Source organism: Amblyomma maculatum, chromosome 1 (assembly GCF_055883805.1).
Source record: "Amblyomma maculatum isolate TAMU_Amacu chromosome 1, ASM5588380v1, whole genome shotgun sequence".
NCBI classification, from domain to species: Eukaryota; Metazoa; Arthropoda; class Arachnida; order Ixodida; family Ixodidae; genus Amblyomma; species Amblyomma maculatum.
In genome coordinates, this window is record NC_139344.1 from 184,013,486 (window position 1) to 184,033,918 (window position 20,433).

A 20,433-nucleotide genomic window follows, 5' to 3' on the forward strand; every position below is an offset into this window, starting at 1 on the left:
TTGCTGGCTGTGTATCATCATAGAAAAAAAGAATAACTACAGCTACTTTGCTTAATTACATGCTACAAAGAAGCGCACATTTCTAAAATGGCCTATAGAGCAATGATCTGATCAGTGCTGATCATCCTACAGAACTATTGGTTCAGTTGATTTAGGTCAGATGGTTTAATGCCCCAAAGCTACTCAGGCTAGTGGGGGGCTCTAGATAATTTTGACAACTTGAGGATTTTTTTTAATGTATCACACAGTACACAAGTGCCTTGCATTTTTCCTGCCTCGAAATGCGGCTGCCGCAGCTGCGACTGAACCCGGGACTCCGGCTCAGTACAGTTGAGCACCCTAACCATTTATCCGCTGTGGTGGGATACATAAGCATTAATAACTCCATTAAACAGAAGCAAAACAGGGGCTAAATTTTGAGGTATTTCATTTTACTTTCAGTTTCTCAGACTTCGGCATCAATTAGGTATGATGGAAGCAACAAGATGTGGGGAAGCAAATGACTAATCAGAGATACAGTCGAGCCCACTTATAACGGCCCCACTTAAGACGAACTTTCGCTTATAACGAACGGGACCGGAGCGACTGCCAAAATATACATTACTTCAATGGCACAAGATCGCACGTATAACGAACGTCCACGAGCGCTGCCGATCGGTTACAGCGAACGGACGGCGTAAACCCGGCGCCCCGATACGAGATAACGATGGGCTCCCATCCCTTTTGGTCTGTTTTCGCAATCCTCCTCGCAAGCGAGCTACCCTTTGCTCGCCGACGCGCGCTGCCTACGAGTGTCGGCGCGTGGTGTGGCCTCCAAGGCCACACTGCCGCCCCTCCTCGAAACTCCGCTCCCCTCTCCTCTCGCCATTCCCTCGTCTTTGCCTGTCTCCACGGCGCCGGCTGCCGGCATAGTCTTCGAAGTTTCGTCGTTTCGTTTCCCGGCTGTTCCATTGAGCGGCCGTGCCAGGGGCGTGGGGCGCCGGGAGGCAGGCCTCTCCATACGCTAGTGATTGTACTGTTTGCACGGGCAGACTCAGTACGGCGGTGACGGTTCGTGGCCTCCGAGATTTGCGGAGGTAATCTCGGAGGCCATGGGCGGTTGAAAGCAACTACGGTAGGAGCCAACAGGCGGCAGCACTGACACTCAGGGATGCCTCTCATTGGTCTCCCCGCTGCATACTATGCCCCGCTGTGTGTCCGTTCCATTCCTTAGGCACTTCCTCGCTTGCCTCGCGTGATTGTCGCACGTGCGCACATGCTCCGTCAGTTGCGGCGCTTTGTTGTCATTTTCGTGTGTGTGGTGTGAGCGCTTCGTCTGTCGGGCCTGAGTCGTATAATTCGGGATGGCGGACGGGAATTGCCTGCCTCCAGCGGTCACGAAACAAAAAGCGCTCGCTGGACATGGCAACGAAGCGAGCAATTGTGACGGAACTGTCTCAAGGTGCTAAAAATTGCGAGCTGGTGAAGAAGTACAACGTGTCGAAATCAACCATCTCGACAATTCTGAAGAATAAGGAAAAGATCGCCAGCTCCGACGCCAACACAGCAGACAGAAAGCGCCTGCGGAAGGCAACCTATGCGGACGTAGAGGATGCGCTGCTGAAGTGGTTCGTCGACGCACGGGCTCGCAACATTCCGATAAGTGGACCAATGATGCTGGGCAAAGCCAAAGACTTCGCATTCCTACTAGATTTTCCCGACTTCTGCCCAGGCAATGGCTGGCTACATCGGTTCAAAGTGCGGCATGGGATTGTTTTTAAATCGATTGTCGGTGAGGCGCGTTCGGGCTTGCAACAAACCGAGCCATTATTGCAAGCTAAGCGGAGCAGGATGTGTATAACGCAGATGAAACTGCATTATTTTATCAGATGCTTCCAGACAAGACGTACTCCATGAAAGGGGAGTCATGCGCTGGCGGTAAACACAGTAAAGTGCGCGTTACAGTTCTTCTGTGCACTAATATGAATGGCAGCGACCGGCGCATGCCGTTTGTAATCGGAAAATCCAAGAAGCCACGTTGCTTTCGGAACCATGTACCCGTGCGCTACAGGCACAATACTAAGTCCTGGATGACACGGGATTTATTCGCAGAGTGGCTGCGCGAGTTTGACCGCGACATGCAGAGGCAAAGCAGGCGCGTACTGCTGTTGCTCGACAATTGCTCAGCGCACCACGTGCAAACGTCTCTGACGGCAGTGACTGTACTTCTCCTTGCTCTTGATTTGGGCATAATACGCTCCTTTAAGGCATCGTAAAGGCGCCGCATTGTGTATCGCTTGCTCATCGCCGTTGACCGTCCGGCCGCTAACTTGCCGCTCCGAGTTTCATTGTATTCAGCCTTTGAGATGGTGAAGGCAGCCTGGGCGGAGGTGAAACCGCTTGCGTGCGAAACTGTATCCGCAAGGCCGGCTTCGTCGACGCAGTACCGGATGTCGGGCCTGATGCCTCCGATGATGATGATTCTGGCGGCGATTTGTGGCAGCGCGTCGTCGACTCTGACATGGGAGGCCCTGGCATTGGTTGGCAGGATTTTATTTCTGCGGATAAAGACGCGGATATTGCGGAACCGTGTACGGACGAAGGCATCGTTTCTGAAGTGCGGGCCGAGAGCGACGCGGAAGAATCAGATGACGATGAAACGTCTGAGCCAGCACCCGTAAGCCCATCTGTAGCAATGGGCTATATAGGCACCGTGCAGAAACCCAGGGGGCAGCACTCGCGGCGAACAGGCAGCGCCACGAGTGAGCGCCGGAACAGTTTGATAGGGAGACGCGCGGCCGCCTAGGCAGAGCGCGCGCTTGAAAAGGCGGCCTGCGCAACGAAATGGTAGCAGTTTTAGCCAGCTCGAGCGACGTAGTGAAGCACAAACGATGCGAGAACCACACGACACAAGACGCAGAGACAGAGACGAGCCCTGGCCGCCCGCTGGGCGTTTATTTCTAGGCTGGAAACACGCGAAACGGAAGACAGGAGAAGCGCGCGCAGCTGGAAAAGGCCGAGCAAAAAACGAAGGGGGTGGGAGGGTGGGGGCGTAAAAAACATGGTAAAAATGTAGAAAAATACAAAAAACATTTGTGGCGAACGCCCCAAGCTGAGGTGGGTAAGAGAAAAAAAAAAAGAAAAAAAAAAAAAAAGATGAGAAAGAAAAAAAGATTCGGGGAATCGAGCGGCCAAGAAGGGTGGAACGAGTATGGGAGAAGAATAGGAATGAATGAAGCTGGAGTCGAAGAAGAGAAAAAAGCCTAAAAGAAAAGGGACAAGCCTGAAAACTCGAGAACGCCATTACGGGGGCCTGAGACGGATTTTGAAGAGCTTAAGCTGTTTTCTGGTGAGGTGGTTGCCACTTTTCTCGACGATAAAGGAAAGGATGGCAGATGGCACGCGGTCGCTGATACAGCGACACAGCTATGAGAATGGAAACTGCCTTACAGCACCGCACAAACGATCTACAGTTTCTAATACACATTCATGTCTTCCTCTCTGTCACATGTCAGAGTTGTAGCATGCTTAATTTTCTTTTTCGTTGAAAGAATGTCCTGCCTCATCCCGACTTGAATGCTAGTTTTCTTTTTTTTTTTTTTTTTTTTTTAAACAATCCTCAATGCCTCTTTAACGGTACTTTCAAGTCCTCTGCCACAAAATTAAGTTTTGACAGGGGAAGGTAACAGGTGACAGCCAGCCGCTTGACAACTTGTTTGGAGCAGGATGGCATGTAATGAATGCAAGATCTGTTCAGTGTCCACGAATAAGTAAAAAAAAAAAAAAAGAGAAAAGAAAAATTGACTTATTTTTTATTATAGTCTTGATTGAGCAGTATCGCATGATAAACAGCTCATCATTCGAGGTTCAACAACTCAGTAGACATCGAAATGTCATTAACACAACTAAATGAATAAAGCGTATGGAATGGCACCTCCTGAATCACATCTACAGAGGAGGGCAAAGTGGACAGCGAAGGATGGCGAGGAAAAAAAAAAATATCAGGCTGGGGGACGGACAAAGGAAGCCGCCCAAGAGGAGAAGGAAAGTAGCGGTATAAGCGTGGAAGGAAAGGGTGTGGAAAGAAGAAAAGGAACGAGCTGAGAGGAGGAAAAAAAAATAATGAAAGCAAGCAAGCAAGCAAGCAAAAAAAAAAAATTTGCCAAGGCAAATTCGCGAAACTAATGCGCAAGACATAGTAAATGCACCATTTAAACACTCCATTCCTGTTGATTACTCTCTGCATTGTACTGGTGCTTATGCAAGCTATCGTAGACAGGGAAATATAGACCACAGGACGGCATAAATAAAAATTATGCAATGAACAACTGCATCCACGAGCGCGGCCCACAGGCGCGCATGGCGGTCCCAGTAGCGCTGATGCCTATCAGTTGCCCAATTTCTTTAAATATTATTTTTTTTTGCGGGTTGAGAAAGGATGCTAATGCAGGTGAATGTATAGTCTGTCCTCTTTCGGGAAAAATGCTTCGCGGTAAATCTGGAAGCGGCAATACCCGGGCATGATTGCCAGCTCACTGCTCGTTGGAAGGCAGCGATTCGCCTTAGCGTCGCTTCGCTTCGTAAAGCTTATCCGGTGACGCGAAAAATATTTTATCAGGCCAGTGAAAATGTGTGCAACAGCAGCAATGCCAGGACTGCAGCCTAGCAATTCATTTGTGACCATAGAATGCCGCGAATCGAAAGAACGAACGGCGAATGCGCCCCACGCACAGCAGATCCGCCGTGTCTCCGCTGCACGGCCAGGCGCACGTCTCCCTACCAAACTGTTCTTCCCGCCGCGAGGGGCGAGCGTGTCGCACCGCGAGTTACTCCTGCACGGTGCCTATAGAGGGCCTCAGACAACTTGTCTATGCCAAGGGACTCGGCGAAGAGCACGCTAGTGCTTTAAATAAACTGGAGACCGCCCTCATCGCATCTGCACTGCAGAAACAGACGAGCATCAAAGACTTTTTTGCTAAGAAATAAATTTCGTGTTTTGACCGCCAACGTTTTTTTTCTTCTCTTTTTTAGTTTGTGGTTCAGTTACTATGAACTTCGGGATATAACGAACGGACGCCGCGTGACGCTCAGGTTCGTTATAAGCGGGCTCGACTGTACACCCTGCCATGTCATGATCCTATACAGCCGAAACACAGGGACCACCAACTGTTGCATAAGCTGAGTCAATTTATCGACACAGTTTCAGGCAGAGTTTTGTGTTGCTAGAAGACACTCTGATGTATGACTGTTAGCTTCTCTGGTTCCATGTTGTGGTGGGTACCACGCATGAACAAGTTTTGCTAAAATTAGGCATCTGAGTCTAGCTTTGCTACCAGTCACTACCAGTCACGGCGAGCTGCATAACATCAATTGCATAAGACTTCTCCTGCTTGGGCATGGTATGCCTGCAGTATCTCTTACATAGAAAATAATGTGCAAGCTGCCGTGTTAGCAAAGCTCGTAGGCAGCCATCGTGACCGATCTGCCTGGTGGTTGTGAATATGTTGACTGTTGCTGCAACATACCTGCTTAAGGTCAACTGGGTACAGAAGCTGACCCAATCCAATTAAGGAAATTCATTACCACATGTATTACATGCATAGCTAGGAATTTAGTAGGTCCATGTTTCCGAGCAAATCTACATTTATTGGGCAAGTAGACACACGCATAAGCATCAGAACTGTTGCCATAATATGGGGCTACTGGTAACACGACAATAGCCCACTAAGCTGTGATTAAATGTGGTAAGCATGTAAATACACAAAATCACATTTCCTAGTAATGCCCCACTTGACTTTTTTTTTTTTTTTTTTTTACACAAGATGACTATTCAGGCTATAGTGGATTGATAAATATGAATTGTACACTTAAGCATCCTGAAATACGAGTGCTATGAGGGATGCCACATTGGAGAGCTTCGTATTAATGTAGATCAAAGGGGATTCATTAATGTACACCAACATTGCACAGCGCACAAGCATCTTTTGTGCTTTGTCTCCATCAAATCGCTCCTGCCACAGCCAGGTTTGAACCCATGTCTACTAGCTCAGCAGCCAAGCACCTCAAACTACTGAAGTATTCCCAGGAGCAAAAGTCTTGATGTGATGAGATTAGCGAACAAAACAATTCTGGCTATTAAAGTCAGTCTGGACTTTAATAGCCAAAGTTAGTCAGTGGATGACTCTTTACTCTCTTCTAAAAAACCACAGCAGGCACACTACATGACAGACTGTACAGCAATGCAAAAGTTATTTTTGACAGTGGTTTCAAGGCCTTGAACGGTTTTCATCCACTGTACAGTTCGACGCTGCAAAACACATTGCATGGTATGGAAACCAGAAAGCATGCCAGCAACATTTATAACAAATATAACTCTTCGTAATTTAAAAATAATTTTCAAATGCTGGGTGCAGCATTTTGTGACATTAAGAGTCGCATAGCTACTTTAGCAGGCCCATTGAATTTCTTCTCACCTGACATATACCAAGCTACTTACAACTGCACATGTTATCTTTCCGCACGTACAATGGCCTTTCCATATATGGTCAGCCATTCAGCAATGTCGGTACTGGTGTAAAAGATGAGCATGGCTGGAGGAACGCCAGGGAAATTTTTACAATTCATTTTCACGTTGCGTAAAACTTCATAAATGCGTTCTTAGCTTCCTTTTGGCCCTGGCGCTCACATACATACGACGGTGGAAGCGTTATGCTATCCAGCACGAAAGCACGGGTTTAATTCCAGGTCGGAGGTAACATTAAGATTTTTATGCATAAAGTACTCCAAGTGACCACAAATAACCTTGTTCTCCAAACGGCGGACCCCATCTCCTCAAAGCATCACTGCAATTCACTGCCCAAGTTTGGATGTACAGTCAGCCACCATTTTAAAAGTATCACTAAAGCGTCGATCTCCAGGTGCAGCGGTGCCAAGGCGAAGCAGAGCGGAAATTGGGAGAGAAAACGAGTATGCGCACCAGGCATGCTGCTGGAGCCAGTGCTGTTTGCTTGGCTGTTCTGCTTTGTGTGAGACAACCCCGCGAAACAAGTTTGATCGCTGAATCGTGGGAATGTTTGTTTCATGTCCAATCTGCTTCGTAATTGTTACTTTGGTGCAAGCAAGTAATACCTCTGTCTTACAAACACTTTCAATCCTCATTGAACTCGATCTGCATTCAACTCGACGCAGATAGAGGTTTTCACACAGAAACTTTCAAGCGCAATCAAGCCAGAGGCTGTTCGGCTCGAAGCTGCTTCCTCAATTGCTCTAGAGTTTTAAAGCAAGTTCAAGAGTGGGCGTCGCCACCCTTAATGTCACCTCAATGCAGATTGAGTTCAATGATGATTGGAAGTGTTCATGTGACAGAGGTATAACCTTCCCTGCCCAATGCTAGGATGTGGTCACGTTTGCCAATAGCGCCTGGAGGGCGTCCCTTTCACTATTTTAATGTGCCGACATCAAGAGCCCCCAACGACCAATTTCTTTTGCAACAGTTGTAACTAGTATCTTAGACACCCTAGGATGTTTACTGCAAATATGTGCTCTTAAGACACACCACCCACAATATAAACAGCGAATAAAAACTAGTTGGCCACAGACTCAGATGCATAGTAGCTGATAATGGGCAGGGGTTGACTCGAACAATCAGAATAGCCTAGCAGGCAGCCCTCACTACAACCCTTACCCTCACATGCTTTCTCCTCTCCTTAGTCTTCTGGTGCATCAGCGCTGGGTAGTCGACGCTCGCGTGATGCTTTTTAATAAAGTGGCTGACTGTACACTGTACACCTCCGGTGGTGCCAATGGCCATGGAAAGCTCACAGGCTTGTGCGCTGGATGCGAAAGACATGGCCTTCACAATGAAGCCATCTGCTAGGTTTTGAGGATTTGAATGTAGCATTCCGTCTATATTGTAGACATTTTATAGCCACTTTCCGAGACCATTTATTAAATTCCTACTCTCGTCCACAACAGCTGCATTACAATGGCACAATCACACAGCTGACATTAATCTATTCTAAAAGGAGCAAATCTTCAATGATGTTGAAAAAGATATTACGCACAGGCAGCGGTAGGGCTGGTTACGCAATCGTGTGGAATCAAATGGCTCGTCAGCCATTTCAAGGTAGGCATTATAATGGAAGCACACACCGCTTCCTGGTGCCACAACTGGCCCTGCCCCTTGTCGAAGCACCTGTAAAGGCATTAACAAACATTAACACACTGAAGAACAATGTCTGCACTGCAGCGGATGCTTTGGACTACTGCACAGCACTCTGCGATGTCACAGAAGGAGTTAATGATGGTGAGCCTCAGAGCCAACACAGACTGCTCGTTAGTGTCAAAGTGCAATGGCTTGAAACAATAAAAAACACTGGCTGCAATTAGATGTTCCCTTCTATTTCTTTTTTTCACATGCTGCACAAGGTGCACATTCCAGTTTGGTCAAAGCCAGCCAAACGAAACCACTGCATGATCCTGAGCTGCACAAACTTGAATTGCAGCTCCACAATTGTGTAAAGTACCCTGTCAGTGGAGGTGGAAAGTTGAGCCACTAACAACTGCTATTTTGATGCTTCTTTCTGTGCTCTTCATAGCATGTATGAATAAACCATTCATTATACGGAAGTCATTCCCTGCCAGCTGTGCATGTACCGGTGCGGACAAAAGTAAACAGAGCATGCTATTTCCTTCCAAAATTTTTCATGTGTTGCATAATTGAAACTGGCAATCATGTTATGTGCAGACCGGTAGTAGACACTAGTACCCTTTCACTTGGACAAATAATGTTTTCTTATCTACAGCGCTTTTTTTTTCCTATCTACAGCGCAGAAGACGCGAGTTTTAATTTGAATGTGAAAGCATGCTCCATTTACTTATGTCCGCACCTGCACACAGCAGACGACAACTATGCGTAATTTGCAAAATTAATTTTAGTCTACATTACCACATTAGTGTAAAGAAGTGTGCGGTAAAGTGCTGTATTGTGTATCTAAGGTACACTGGAATTTCATTGGGATCGGGGAAGTAATGGGGCTGTGCAGTAGCACCGTGCCTCGCTGAAATGCACGAAATATAAACTGTCAAAAAAAAAAAAAAAAAAAAAAAAAGAAAAGTACTTTCTCTTGTGAAACTATTGCGAATGAAATCAAATGCACTATGGTTCTGACAGAAGAATGCAGTGGTGCCGTGCATGCAGTTATATACACCTCAAGAAAAAAGCGGCTTTTGCCCTTCAAGGACCCCCTGCATCCAACGGCGTAGAGAGACTCTTATGTATAGTCCTCTTGGAACTACTAGCGGGACAACCCAGGATGTGGCAGAAAAAAAAAAGAAAAAAGAGTACACCATGCCTTAAAGAGGTCATGACACCAATTTCATAAAACTGTTTATTGCATCTTATTTCTGATGTGCCAAGCAACTAAACCTCAAGGTTTCATCTCTATCGGAGCTGCAGATATTTTTAAAACTAGTATTTTCATTTCTTCGTGAATAGCTTGCTGATCTGACAGCCAGCGCAGCTGGTGACGACATAAACTGAGGCTAAGCTGTCTGCTACATGTTCTGTGCACGAGTAGCGCGTCAACAGGGGTGCAGCGGACCAAACAGCTTTCATGCCGCTAACTGCGGTTACCGACAGCTGAGCTTTCTGATCTCTGTTAGCGCTTTTAATCCCGGAAATAGCGAAGTCTACGAGTGGGATTCAGGTGCATGTCGACGCCCAAATATGAAAGGCGCACAAGCTGGCCCGCTCGAACCACGTACACATTGTACACTGAAACATGTCTAAGAAGCAACACATAAAATGTGCAGTGCAGTTGCCGTCCGACGGTACTTTAGTACAATCTTCAGAAACTCTTTAGTCCAGTCGGAAACTCTGGGATGGTCTCATTGAGAAAACAAAATCATGCTGCGCCACGTATCTGGCCGCAAAAGCCACCATGCCGTAGTTTTTAGAATATTTATAGGACTTCGTGAGGACACCACACTACTCCCGACGTTCTGAGGCTGAGTGTAGGACAGCGAGAATACCAACAACAACAAAAAAGGGTAAAATTTCGACGTAGTTAAACTAATTCGGTAGCACGGCCGAAAACTTTTGTTGCGAAAGCAACGGTACGCTAGGTTTGAGCAATTCTGCGGAGCCCTGGAGAGCCCCAACTGCGCATGCACGAGGAGCAAGTGACGTCACAGCTGGAGAGCCGCGTCTGAGCCGCCGCCGACTCCGCTGCGTGGGTGACTCAGAGGTGCCGCCGCACCAGCTGCACAAGCGCCAGGAAGGAGTGACGTCACACATGGTGCACAGCTGGCGCGTCGAGGCCACCACCGACTCCTCCGCGGTGTCTCTAGAGGAGAATGGCGAAAGTCTACCCTTCCTCTCCTATCATTTGCTTTTCATCGTTTGCCTCTTATTGGTGCTTGTTGTAGTGCTACATATAATTATAATTGGTTTACAGGAAAGGAAAGGCGCAGTATCTGTCACACTTTCTCTGGCAAGTGTGTTTGGATGGTACACCACCGTTCCTGTTGCGTGGCGTTCCATGGACGCGTTCAAGACTCCTCCGGAATGCTGACACCACCCCAGACTGCAGCGCTCCATTTGGCCCCAGCGGCTGTGACGCTCGGAGGGCCATCCTTCTCTATGGAAAGCGCGCCGTGTTCATCACACCTCTCCTTCTAGCCACCCTACCATAGTGGAGGGTTACGGAGTAATTTCGATCACCTGGGGATCTTTAACGTGCACAGACATCGCACAACATACGGATGCCTCTCCGTTTTGCCTCCATCGAAACGCAGCCGGCGGCGCTCGGGTTCGAGCCTGGGTACTCTGCCTAGAATGCCGGTGAACCTTGATGGGTTCAATGGAAGGCTGCTTGAGTACGATACAACGCTATGTTGCCTGCAGCCAAAGCTTTCGCTCCACATTCGGTTCAGCAGCGTTGAAACTCTCAAATTTTTCGCCACAGAAGGAAGTTGATGTAGGCGACATGGGGTGATTGGCTGCGGTGATAGCTACCAGACTTCGTATCCGCTTCCCACGAGAAATTACTGGATTCGAATCCATCTATTTTCAACAGCATTTTTCCTCTGTGCTCAGCAGAGGCTTCATGCCAGATGCGAGGTTGGATTTGATCGTGTTAGTCTAGCCTAGTATACTAAACATATGTGAACATAGTGCAGCTTTTGCGCTACCCATTCAAGACACGAAATTTCAATGATGAACTAGCTTGGCGTATTTACGCAGGTAAAGAAAATGTTCATCGGAGAAATTGTGGTACATATGAGGAGAATAGCATGCAAATGGAATAAACAGCTGCTAATTCACATCTGGCTAAGGTGAACTGAAAAATTCTAAGTTACTGCACAGCTGATTCCAGCTGAACTAAGGTTGTAATGTGTTTCCTTCACACATTTCCACCACCGAAGAGATATTTTCACCTTGCAGGAAACGGGTGATAATCTTTTGTTACGACCTAAACGAATTGCAAGCATGTATATTTGGAAGAACTTCGTAAACTATTTCTTTTTTCGCACTCTCTTGGCGTATCCCAAAAGTTGGCCAGCTGTGAATTTAGATCATGACGATGGGCTCAGTAGCATGCTTCAGGTAAAATCTGCTTCTACAGCAGTCTGCCCCCCGCGTGCCTCTGAAATTGGCATATATTTGCAATCGAATGGGGATGAACTACGACAGGTACAACAAATGTATTTGTGATGGCAGATCCAGAGCGAGGCAGAAATTCTGAACGATTTTTTTTTTCTAGAACGCTTTTAATAATATACAGCGATCACCTAGCAATTAGTACCAGTGTCGGTTTTATAACACGTAAGATAGGCCTCTTCATTTGCCTTCGAAACGAGAACAAAATGCTTGCTCCCTATTCTCGACTGACGTTTGGGGAGGAAATTAAGATTGATGCAGCGTAAGCTGGATTCATAGCACTCATCCCCTGGTAATCGAAAAGCGCTGCATCCAGCCCGAGGTAACATTTGCCGCAAGATCAGCCGCAACCAAATGATTAGTGTAAGCTGTCAAACATGATTCATGGAAATATGTTCATGCCTGCAGAATCCACAACGGAACAATTTATGTTTAAAATCGGCTGTCTTTGCTGAGAATGCAGCAGCATCCTCGCAGCAAACGGATTGCAGCAGTTTCCCACGCGCGGCTGGCGAACGTATCCTGCAATATGTGCGCTCTTCGTCACGAGCAGCGCTCCCATAGATTCCGGAGTTACATTCGCCCATTTTCTATGTAGATCGCTTCGCATCGAAGCCACAGCGGACGGCACTTTGTAATTGATCATCGACGTGTCTTTACTTTCAACCCTACTGCTTTGCTGTAAATTGAGTATTTTTTGTGACGTCTATGCAGCAGGGCTAGCATACAAGAACACAGGCAATGCACTGGCAGAACTTGCAGCAAAAACGCCCACTGTATGGGTGACCATTTCTCAAGAAGGATCAAATTTGAAATTCCTTTTTCTGTTATGATTCAGAGAAAAACAAATTTTAGCAGCATTTTTGACACTGGCTCAAGGCATCTTACATATCACTAGCGCGGACAGCTTGCGGAAGGTGCGGTCGACGTGGCGGTGTTTACGGCGGTGGAAGCAGTGCTGCCACCAGCCGGCAGTCCCGCCGAAGGTGGATGTGTGGGCAAGATCTTAAATAATGCTTCACTACAATCTGCGTTCTGTTTTCAGAAACATGCAGAGTACACTCATTGGGAGTCATGCTGGCCTCTGAGTGAGCGTGAACGAAGTACAGTGTATTGGTAGCTTACTGGCGCTGGCACAGCAGCAGACGACGTGGTGGCTGGTGACGTCACCAAGCATTTCAACATGGCAATCACTGCTGATGGGAAGAGCTTCATGGTCTCAAATTCAGTCACTTATTTCAAAATAATGAATGCATCTAGAGTGCTCATGTTTCAAAAATAAAATAATAAGTATTATCCGCCAGGCTAGAAAACTAATATATTGGATGAGCATGGCATGACCCCTTTAATCAGATCAACTGTGAGGCCATGAGTGTCGGTTGACGCCGCTAGCTGAAAGACCTCCTTTGAGGCATATCTGCTGCTTTTTCTTGAGTTCTCTCAGACTACAGTAAAAGCCAGTGTGATGTTCTGACATTATCACCAGCTGCTTAGCCACTATCCCAGATGCTGAGCCATGCATTAAAACCTTCCATTAAAATCCCATGTCAGATGGTGCTTAATGCAATGCAATGTAACGCAACATACTAGCATCCACTGAAGCCAGGCATGCGACACAGGTCGAGAGAGGACTCCGTCTTTTCAGGCTTAAAAAGTCGGTTTTCGGTAAGAGTGGTCTCGTTGCCATTGCAATGTTGTAGCCTTAACACAAGCCAACTTTAATAATAATTATGAATGAGATAACAGCTGGCCTTTCAAAACAGCTCGTCAGTTGTATCTTCTCTCTCTCTTTTTTTTGCTGTGGTTGCCATAGCTATTCAACAAACACAAAAACCTGGAACTCCCGTAACTGTGTTAAATTCAGATGCCAACCCGTAAAAGGACATTGCTGACTTCTTTTTAATAAAGGCAACAAGAGATAGGCACCTTTCTCCGAGAAGCCCTCAGCCTTAAAGCTCAACTAAAGGCAAGCCAAAATAAAGGCTTATCACTTTCTGTATAGCCTTAAATCTAGAAGTTGACCTACACTTCAATCACTCTTTTATTAAGTAGGTTTCAACTAGTGGGCCATGCCCTACATTTGTGACAACCCTGTGATTGAACAAATATTGAACAGCAGCCGCACATTTCACAAGGTTATCAAAAGCTTAATGCTTGGCGCATTAATGCTGATGGGGGCCCAACGTTGTAAAATAAATTTCAGTATGAGAACAAACTAAGCATGGACAATAAAACAAACAAAAGCACTAAAAGAGAAAACACGAAACAAATGGTGTAGGACAAGTGCCACAAGGCACACCTTTGTTTCCTGTCTTAGTATTGTGCACCACCCATTCCAAATAAATGTACTTCTAAATGGCGCAAACAACGGCAACACAGCAGTTTCTAATCATTGCTAAAATTAACAAGGATCGACAGAATGGCGAGTAATGAATGGCTGGTGGAATCTTAAATGCCTCCGAGAACAGCATCACACGATCCTGTTGTCATCACAAATTTTAGAATTTATTACTTTGTTCCCAAAATGCCCTTTATTTAGTAATTAAAATCACATGCAGATTGTTAGGTGTAAGCTAGTTAGTTATATCGAGTTTTATGGTACATAAGCAACTGTGCCTATGATGTGCCAAACACAGGTTAGATTATTAGTTATGTGAAGTGCCTAGAGTTATGATACTCATATTTAATTTAAAACATTGGCTTTCTTAAGAAACATACAATTAGATGACAACGTTTCTGTTGTATGCAGTGGCCCTGCGTTAAGCTCGGTTGTGCCTTTTAGCATGCTTTACAACGGTGTTGTCGTGCCCCAGAAGTGCTGCAAGTAGCAGTGAAAAGGGCAGATATTCATCGATCCATGGTAGCTCTGCCAGGAAAAAAGCTTTTAAAACAAAAAGTGTACCTTTGCCTGGAACTGCCCAGACATCCCTGTCTTTAATTTATACTTAACTGTGAAGTATTTCAACAGCTTTTCCTAAACAACATTCAAGCAAAACTGCACTCGAACATGGAATGTTTGGTTATCTTTAGTACCACCTGGCAAAACATATGCCTATTTCTCAATTACCAAGTAAATACACCACGCACAAGAGAGTGTCTGTGCCTCCCTCAAAAAGGCCATTCACTTGATGGGTGTTGAAAATACCAGTGTGACAGAGGTAGCCAATATAATATCCAATCCAATGTCACGCCTTTATGTGCAGTGTCGTTCACATACAGGCAAAGACTGTATGAACTGCTTACTTTCTTGAGAACTCCTCGGTCCGTGGTGACAGCCTCCATGGACGAGGCCAGCCTCTCGAATGGAAGAGTCGATTTAGCATCTGGGCCTATTTCTTCTTCATCGTCACCTCCGTCAAGCAAATCTAATCGCAAGTTTTCCATAACCTTTTCAACTTCAAAGCCTGACTCTTGCTTTGTGGAGCCTGGACCTTGTTTAACCTCAAACACCATTCCATTCTGTACCTTCCTGTAAGAAAAGCACACAATAATAATACTCAAGTCAAGACTGCCTGTTTTTGTTTTACACTTTCATGTGAGAAAAATTCAATGACAAATTCAAATCCCCAAAAACAATTTGCAAATTACTTTTTTAAAAACATTGAAAGAATTATGCTCTAGCAGTGAATGTTTCCTTACTGCTTCCTCAAGCATTTCTTCCACTTATGTAACAGATTCTGATGGAACAGAAAAACTTATGCCCCAGCAATCCTCACAAAAACTTTTCACGCTGTAAAAGGCACCAAGCCATACATTTAGCAGCAGCCTTTAATTATTAATTTTCTGCTGTTCCTTATATAAATATCCTATGATGCATTATTTTTTCAAAAAGCAGTGCCACAGCTAGTCAGAAATGAGGCGGAAGGGAGCAGGCCTTAGAACAATAAAAGAGAGGTTGGAATTGCTTTTTATAGAGACTCGACTGCACTTTCAGCAGCAGTTCAGTGTCGCCACACTCTCGCACTCAATCTGATATCTTGCTGCACAAAGTGAATGTAAAGGAAAGTATTTGTCACATTCATGCACCAGACATGAAGCAGATGACTCTCCGGTCAGGCTTCTTTTAATGCATCTCCCATGCTAGACAACCATGGCAGCCATGGTTGTCTAGATGCAGATGATCACAACATTTATGATGACTTACTGCAACTTTTCTTTTCACCTAGGTGGCTTTTGTATCAGCAGCATCAGACCGATTGTAGCAGCGACTAGTTTTGAGGTGGCCAGCCAGCTCACATCTTCACCTGTCAGTCAGTCCTGGCAATCATTCTACCACATCACCAACAGTTAATGTAAGTTGTGCTATTCAAATAAGTCAAAGCTCAGCTACCTTTAAACCTGTTTCTCAGTGCCTTTAAGGTATCACAAATACATCAGTCACTCTGAAGCTATCTTCACTGCTTCAAAGACGAGCTTTCAATCATGTAGAGACATTACTAAAGTGTTTGAGAGCAGAGGGTGGCATATACAGTCTTTGCAATGGAGTGGAAAATTCAAACCGTAGCCATTACGTAAGGAAGTGGCACACTCCCTTAACCTGTTATTTAGACAGTGACCTCTCTGGCCAATACAGACTTGACCATAGCTCAGAGAGGTATTATAAAACACCGGTGGCATGGAATACCTTTTTTCATGCTCCTTACTGCACCTAGGTTTCTTTTTAACGTGAAAGCACTGGATAGTTGATGTTCTGAGGAAGGGAAAGGTGCAGTACTTGTCTTATTTCTTGGCGGACAGCTAAACCGTGTTGCCACAAAGGGGAGGAAGGCAGGAAGGAAAGAAGAAAGAGGGAAGTGCCTCAGTGGAGGGCTATGAAATATTTTTACCATCTCAACCCTGCACTTCTGATGAGAGTGCGTTCTACAACGAGCAGCACAATACCTGTGCTGCACAAATGCATTTAATAGTGCTAAATGCTTACTGCCTGAAGCTTTAACCCCATCTGCATGGCACACATGCAAATTTTACTGCATTAACGTTACTGTCATTCGCAGTTCACTGAGTTCGACACAATCCTTTTGCCGAATAAATGTGTACTCTCGTCCCCATTTCTCGTGCAGAATACTATGGACGTCTGCTCGAAACAACCTACTGCCCTCTCACCGACAAATGCCCTAAGTTGGTGTGCTGGCACACTTAAGGCATTAAGCATTTACTGCTGTGCACACGTAGCATGGGTGAAAAGTTAATTGAGCAACACTCCGCAAATAATACCAAAGGCAAATCTCGCACATTGGTAGCGACGCTAAGTATGCTTGCGTGACAGGAGCATTCGTCTAGGTTCAAGATGCTTAGTGTTTAAAACGCGCCATGCACACTGTTACACGGGCTGAAAAAATCCCAAAGGACATCCAAGTGCATCAGCTTCTTGGAAAAACTGAATGATGTGGCTTCCGCAACAGGTGTCCAAGATTTAGCTAAATATTCAGAAAATTTTCACATTCAAGATCTCAATTTTTTCTTCAAATGACAGTCTATCAGGATTGCCCCAAATTGAAATATTATTCCCTTTAACAAGTCTAGAACCAGTAGAAATTTGTGAACATATATACAAGGAATGTGAATATAAGTGGGTCACATGTTCACATTTCAGTGTACAGGAGGCATTCAGCAGTCAGAACACAACTTACTCAAATGTCAAAGGCTCCTTCAAGAGATAGGGACCATATGATAAATCCTCTCCGGATGTCTCCTTTTTCTCCATGACATATAACACCTGTAGAAATTTTCAGACACACATTATGCCAGTTGTGTAATACATTTTCGAAGCGATGTGTCAGTCCAAAACCACTCTTCAGTGCACACGCAATACATAAATTAGACAATCCAACCAACACTGGTGAAAAAAACTTCATATGTTGATAAATCACACACGTGATTTACTGATTTACTCAGCCTCTCCAGCGCACGCTGCTACATTGAAGGTGGTGGAGACAGCTCATGGAACTAGAATCTGTTGACAGTGGTGCCATCATCTGAGGAGTGAGCTCTATTCTAGCTCACTTTTAACGCCAAACATGCCCGTACGCACACAGACAGACATACAAAGCAAAATAAAGACATTCGCGAATTCTTGAAACATTCACTACAAGTCTCAAGTGCACCCTGGTATGCCATTAAGGAGCAATGTAGGGCTAAAATCATCAATTTTCACACACACACAAAAAGGAAGTTTTTACTTTTTTTTTTTTCGTGGATTGTACATGTAAACTTTTCCCCAAGTTTGGTTGTCATCTGCTTAGAAGAAAAATTAAAATTGATTTTTTTTTTTAAAGATAAGGTGCACTCATACTGAAAGCGCCTATGAATGCTATTTCAAGACGCAGCCACATAGCGGGCAAAGAACTAAACGCAGAACGTATCCCCAAGTGAGAATGCTCACTTTTCGCACTCTCTAGCCCTGAGAGTACAAGCAAACAGCTAAAAAAAATAAAAAATAAAAACAGGACAAAAAGCAAAATTTCAGCCGTGGCAACAGCAGATTAGCTGGAAAACCGAAACAGAAGCTTGAATTGACTAAAACACAGCATGCAACCTCTGAACACTGTTTTTGCACTACTGGGAGCCTGGTTAATTAAAGTGCTCGACAAACTTAGAGACAGAATATGGAGCCTAGAAGATGAGACCTGCCTAGCAAGCAACCACGGAAAGCATTTCACGAGTGCAGACAGAGGCGCTGGAGAGCTGTAAAGCTGAAAAAAAAAAAAAAAAAAAAAAAAAAAACAGGCAACTCAAAACAACCATCACAGAGCAGTGTTGTGTTGAAAAGGACTGCCAAACGTACACACCAGGGCACTTTGATTTATTAATTTAGAGTCTAAATTTGAACAGCATGTTCTGAAATCTTTGAACTCACTTTCTTCACTAAGTCTGAACTTTTTGCAAGAGCACAGCTATTAGGTAAAATACCACTTCCAAGTGCATTCACCAGAGGCTGCTTTCAAGGTGGTTTCTGAACTTCAGTTTTGTTGGGAACAAAATTGGGGGCTGTATGGATTCCAAATTAGTCTAAAAAAAAAAAAATCAAATATATGTGATATATAATGACAATAGAAAAATGAGGGTAGTTTTAAAGTGCTTAAATTTTTACAAAAATGTCATAAGAAGCCGCAATCGACCTTATCCTGCACAATGAACTACTTAGAAGTTATCTAATCACGGTTAGTGCATCTTAATGATTTTTGACATAATTTTCCTAGTGTAACAGTTCAAAAGTTTGAACCTTTAGCCCCACATCCTCCCTTAAGGAATTATTTTTCTCATTACATTGGCTTACAGCGTGAAACAAAGCATGCACGCGTTCTCCGTTCGAAGCACGCACCGTTCGCACTCAATCCAAAGAAAGAAAAAAAAAAAAGCATGTTGCCGAGCAGTTGCAATATCACCTTGCTACAATAAAAGGTTTCGGTCAAGGTAAGCTAGTCAGCATACTTACATTTTCCATCACATATTACAAACGTATTAAACGAATTGTCAGCGTGGAATGTGAGTACCACACAAAAACGCAGATTTTTCGTTAACGTCGAACATGATGCGCAACACACCAAATGCAAGCAAAGAAGCATGGATGAATTTAACAGCCATTACAAAAGTCACGAGCGCATTCTGATATGCTGGTTAAAAGCTCATCCCAATCATAAAATGAACTGCCATTTACTTACAGCGTGAACCAAAGTAAGCGCGCTTTCGCTGTTCAACTCGCACGGCGTTCGGTCACACAAAGCAAGGCAAAAGAACAATAAAAAAGTTGCACAAGTCAACGCACAAGTGACGGACGCATGAAAGCCGCCGTTTGGTATCAGGAATAGTATTTTAGAAGCTAAATAAAAATTGTTATTTTTATACAAAATATTACCCTTTTTTTTCTTTTTAATGTCCTGATTCTGCGATTCGGCGTTTTGAAGTGTGTGCGTGTGTGCTACCCTCTACCCTTTGCCTCTACTACAGTGCTCTGTACTATCTGTACCTCTACTAGGGACCCTACGACCCTACCTCTACTATCCTCTATCGGCAGTGGACGATGGATCTCCGCCCAACGCCAACGTTACTAGGGGGTGACAGTCTGGTCTGACAGTGTGCTTGTGCAGTCAGTTCGGTTTATGGAGGAAGGAAAAAAACTTCGGTTGATCTGTTGATCTAATACACTGTAGTGATATAAAGTGGCCCTAAAGGTTCGCGGCGCTACCTTTTCGAAGTGCTTCCAAAGGATCCATTTACCTTGGTGCTTCCTTTGAACCTGCCTGATATGACAGTCATTTTAATGCAAGCGACAGAGGGCAAGCGGTTGGTACAGTGATCGCGAAACTGCTGTTTTGAGTGTCGAAATTATTTGTTCGAGTCGAATTTAAAATAATCGCTTCAGCTGCTTGAATGGCCATCGTTTTCAGTGCGCTTGTACATTGTCCTCGGTGTCAGTGAGTGCTTTTACGAGCGCTCAATAAACCGTCGATTTGGGAAAGTGGTCTGTGCTTCAAGTTATTGATAACCAGCCTTAACGTGCATTACGTCAGTTTGATTACTGTAAAGGCGCTGCGGGGTAAAATTCAGGGGGTGTTGACAGTCTGCTTTTAAAGTTTACCAGGAAAGAAGAAACGACATACTGAAAATATGGTAAGCAAAACTGTTAGTTACATTGCTGTAGTGCTCGTATTATTTTTAATCTACCTCTTGTGACCAGCATCGTGGACGATTTGCGAAACTCGATAATTGGCAAAAGGCAATAACCGGTTGGACACTGCTTTCCTTCAAGATGCAACAAGGTGCACATATTGGAGGGCTTTGGAGCCCGGTAC

The 20,433-nt window shown here is 44.9% G+C and overlaps 2 protein-coding genes across 6 annotated transcripts in view; one reads left to right on the plus strand and one right to left on the minus strand.

Annotated features, from left to right (window-relative positions):
- LOC146205091 (inactive peptidyl-prolyl cis-trans isomerase FKBP6-like) overlaps nt 1–19,456 on the minus strand; it is a 35,311-nt gene extending 15,855 nt beyond the window's left edge. Inside the window, exons 1-4 of one of the 2 annotated variants that reach the window (XM_084589784.1) lie at nt 19,077–19,214; nt 17,272–17,357; nt 14,885–15,110; nt 8,043–8,173 (exon numbers count right to left, since the gene is read on the minus strand). In XM_084589784.1, coding sequence (XP_084445910.1) covers nt 8,043–8,173; nt 14,885–15,110; nt 17,272–17,357; nt 19,077–19,085 — 452 coding nt within the window. In that variant the 5' untranslated portion in view covers nt 19,086–19,214. Of the gene's footprint in view, nt 1–8,042; nt 8,174–14,884; nt 15,111–17,271; nt 17,358–19,076; nt 19,215–19,302 lie in introns of those variants that run through there. The other variant, XM_084589785.1, reaches the window with a different exon arrangement.
- Nucleotides 19,457–19,628: 172 nt separating this feature from the next.
- LOC146205092 (geranylgeranyl transferase type-2 subunit alpha-like) overlaps nt 19,629–20,433 on the plus strand; it is an 83,657-nt gene continuing 82,852 nt past the window's right edge. For 2 of the 4 annotated variants that reach the window (XM_084589779.1, XM_084589780.1), the window contains exon 1: nt 19,630–20,251. In XM_084589779.1, coding sequence (XP_084445905.1) covers nt 20,249–20,251 — 3 coding nt within the window. In that variant the 5' untranslated portion in view covers nt 19,630–20,248. Of the gene's footprint in view, nt 20,252–20,433 lie in introns of all 4 variants that reach the window. The other 2 variants (XM_084589783.1, XM_084589781.1) reach the window with 2 other exon arrangements.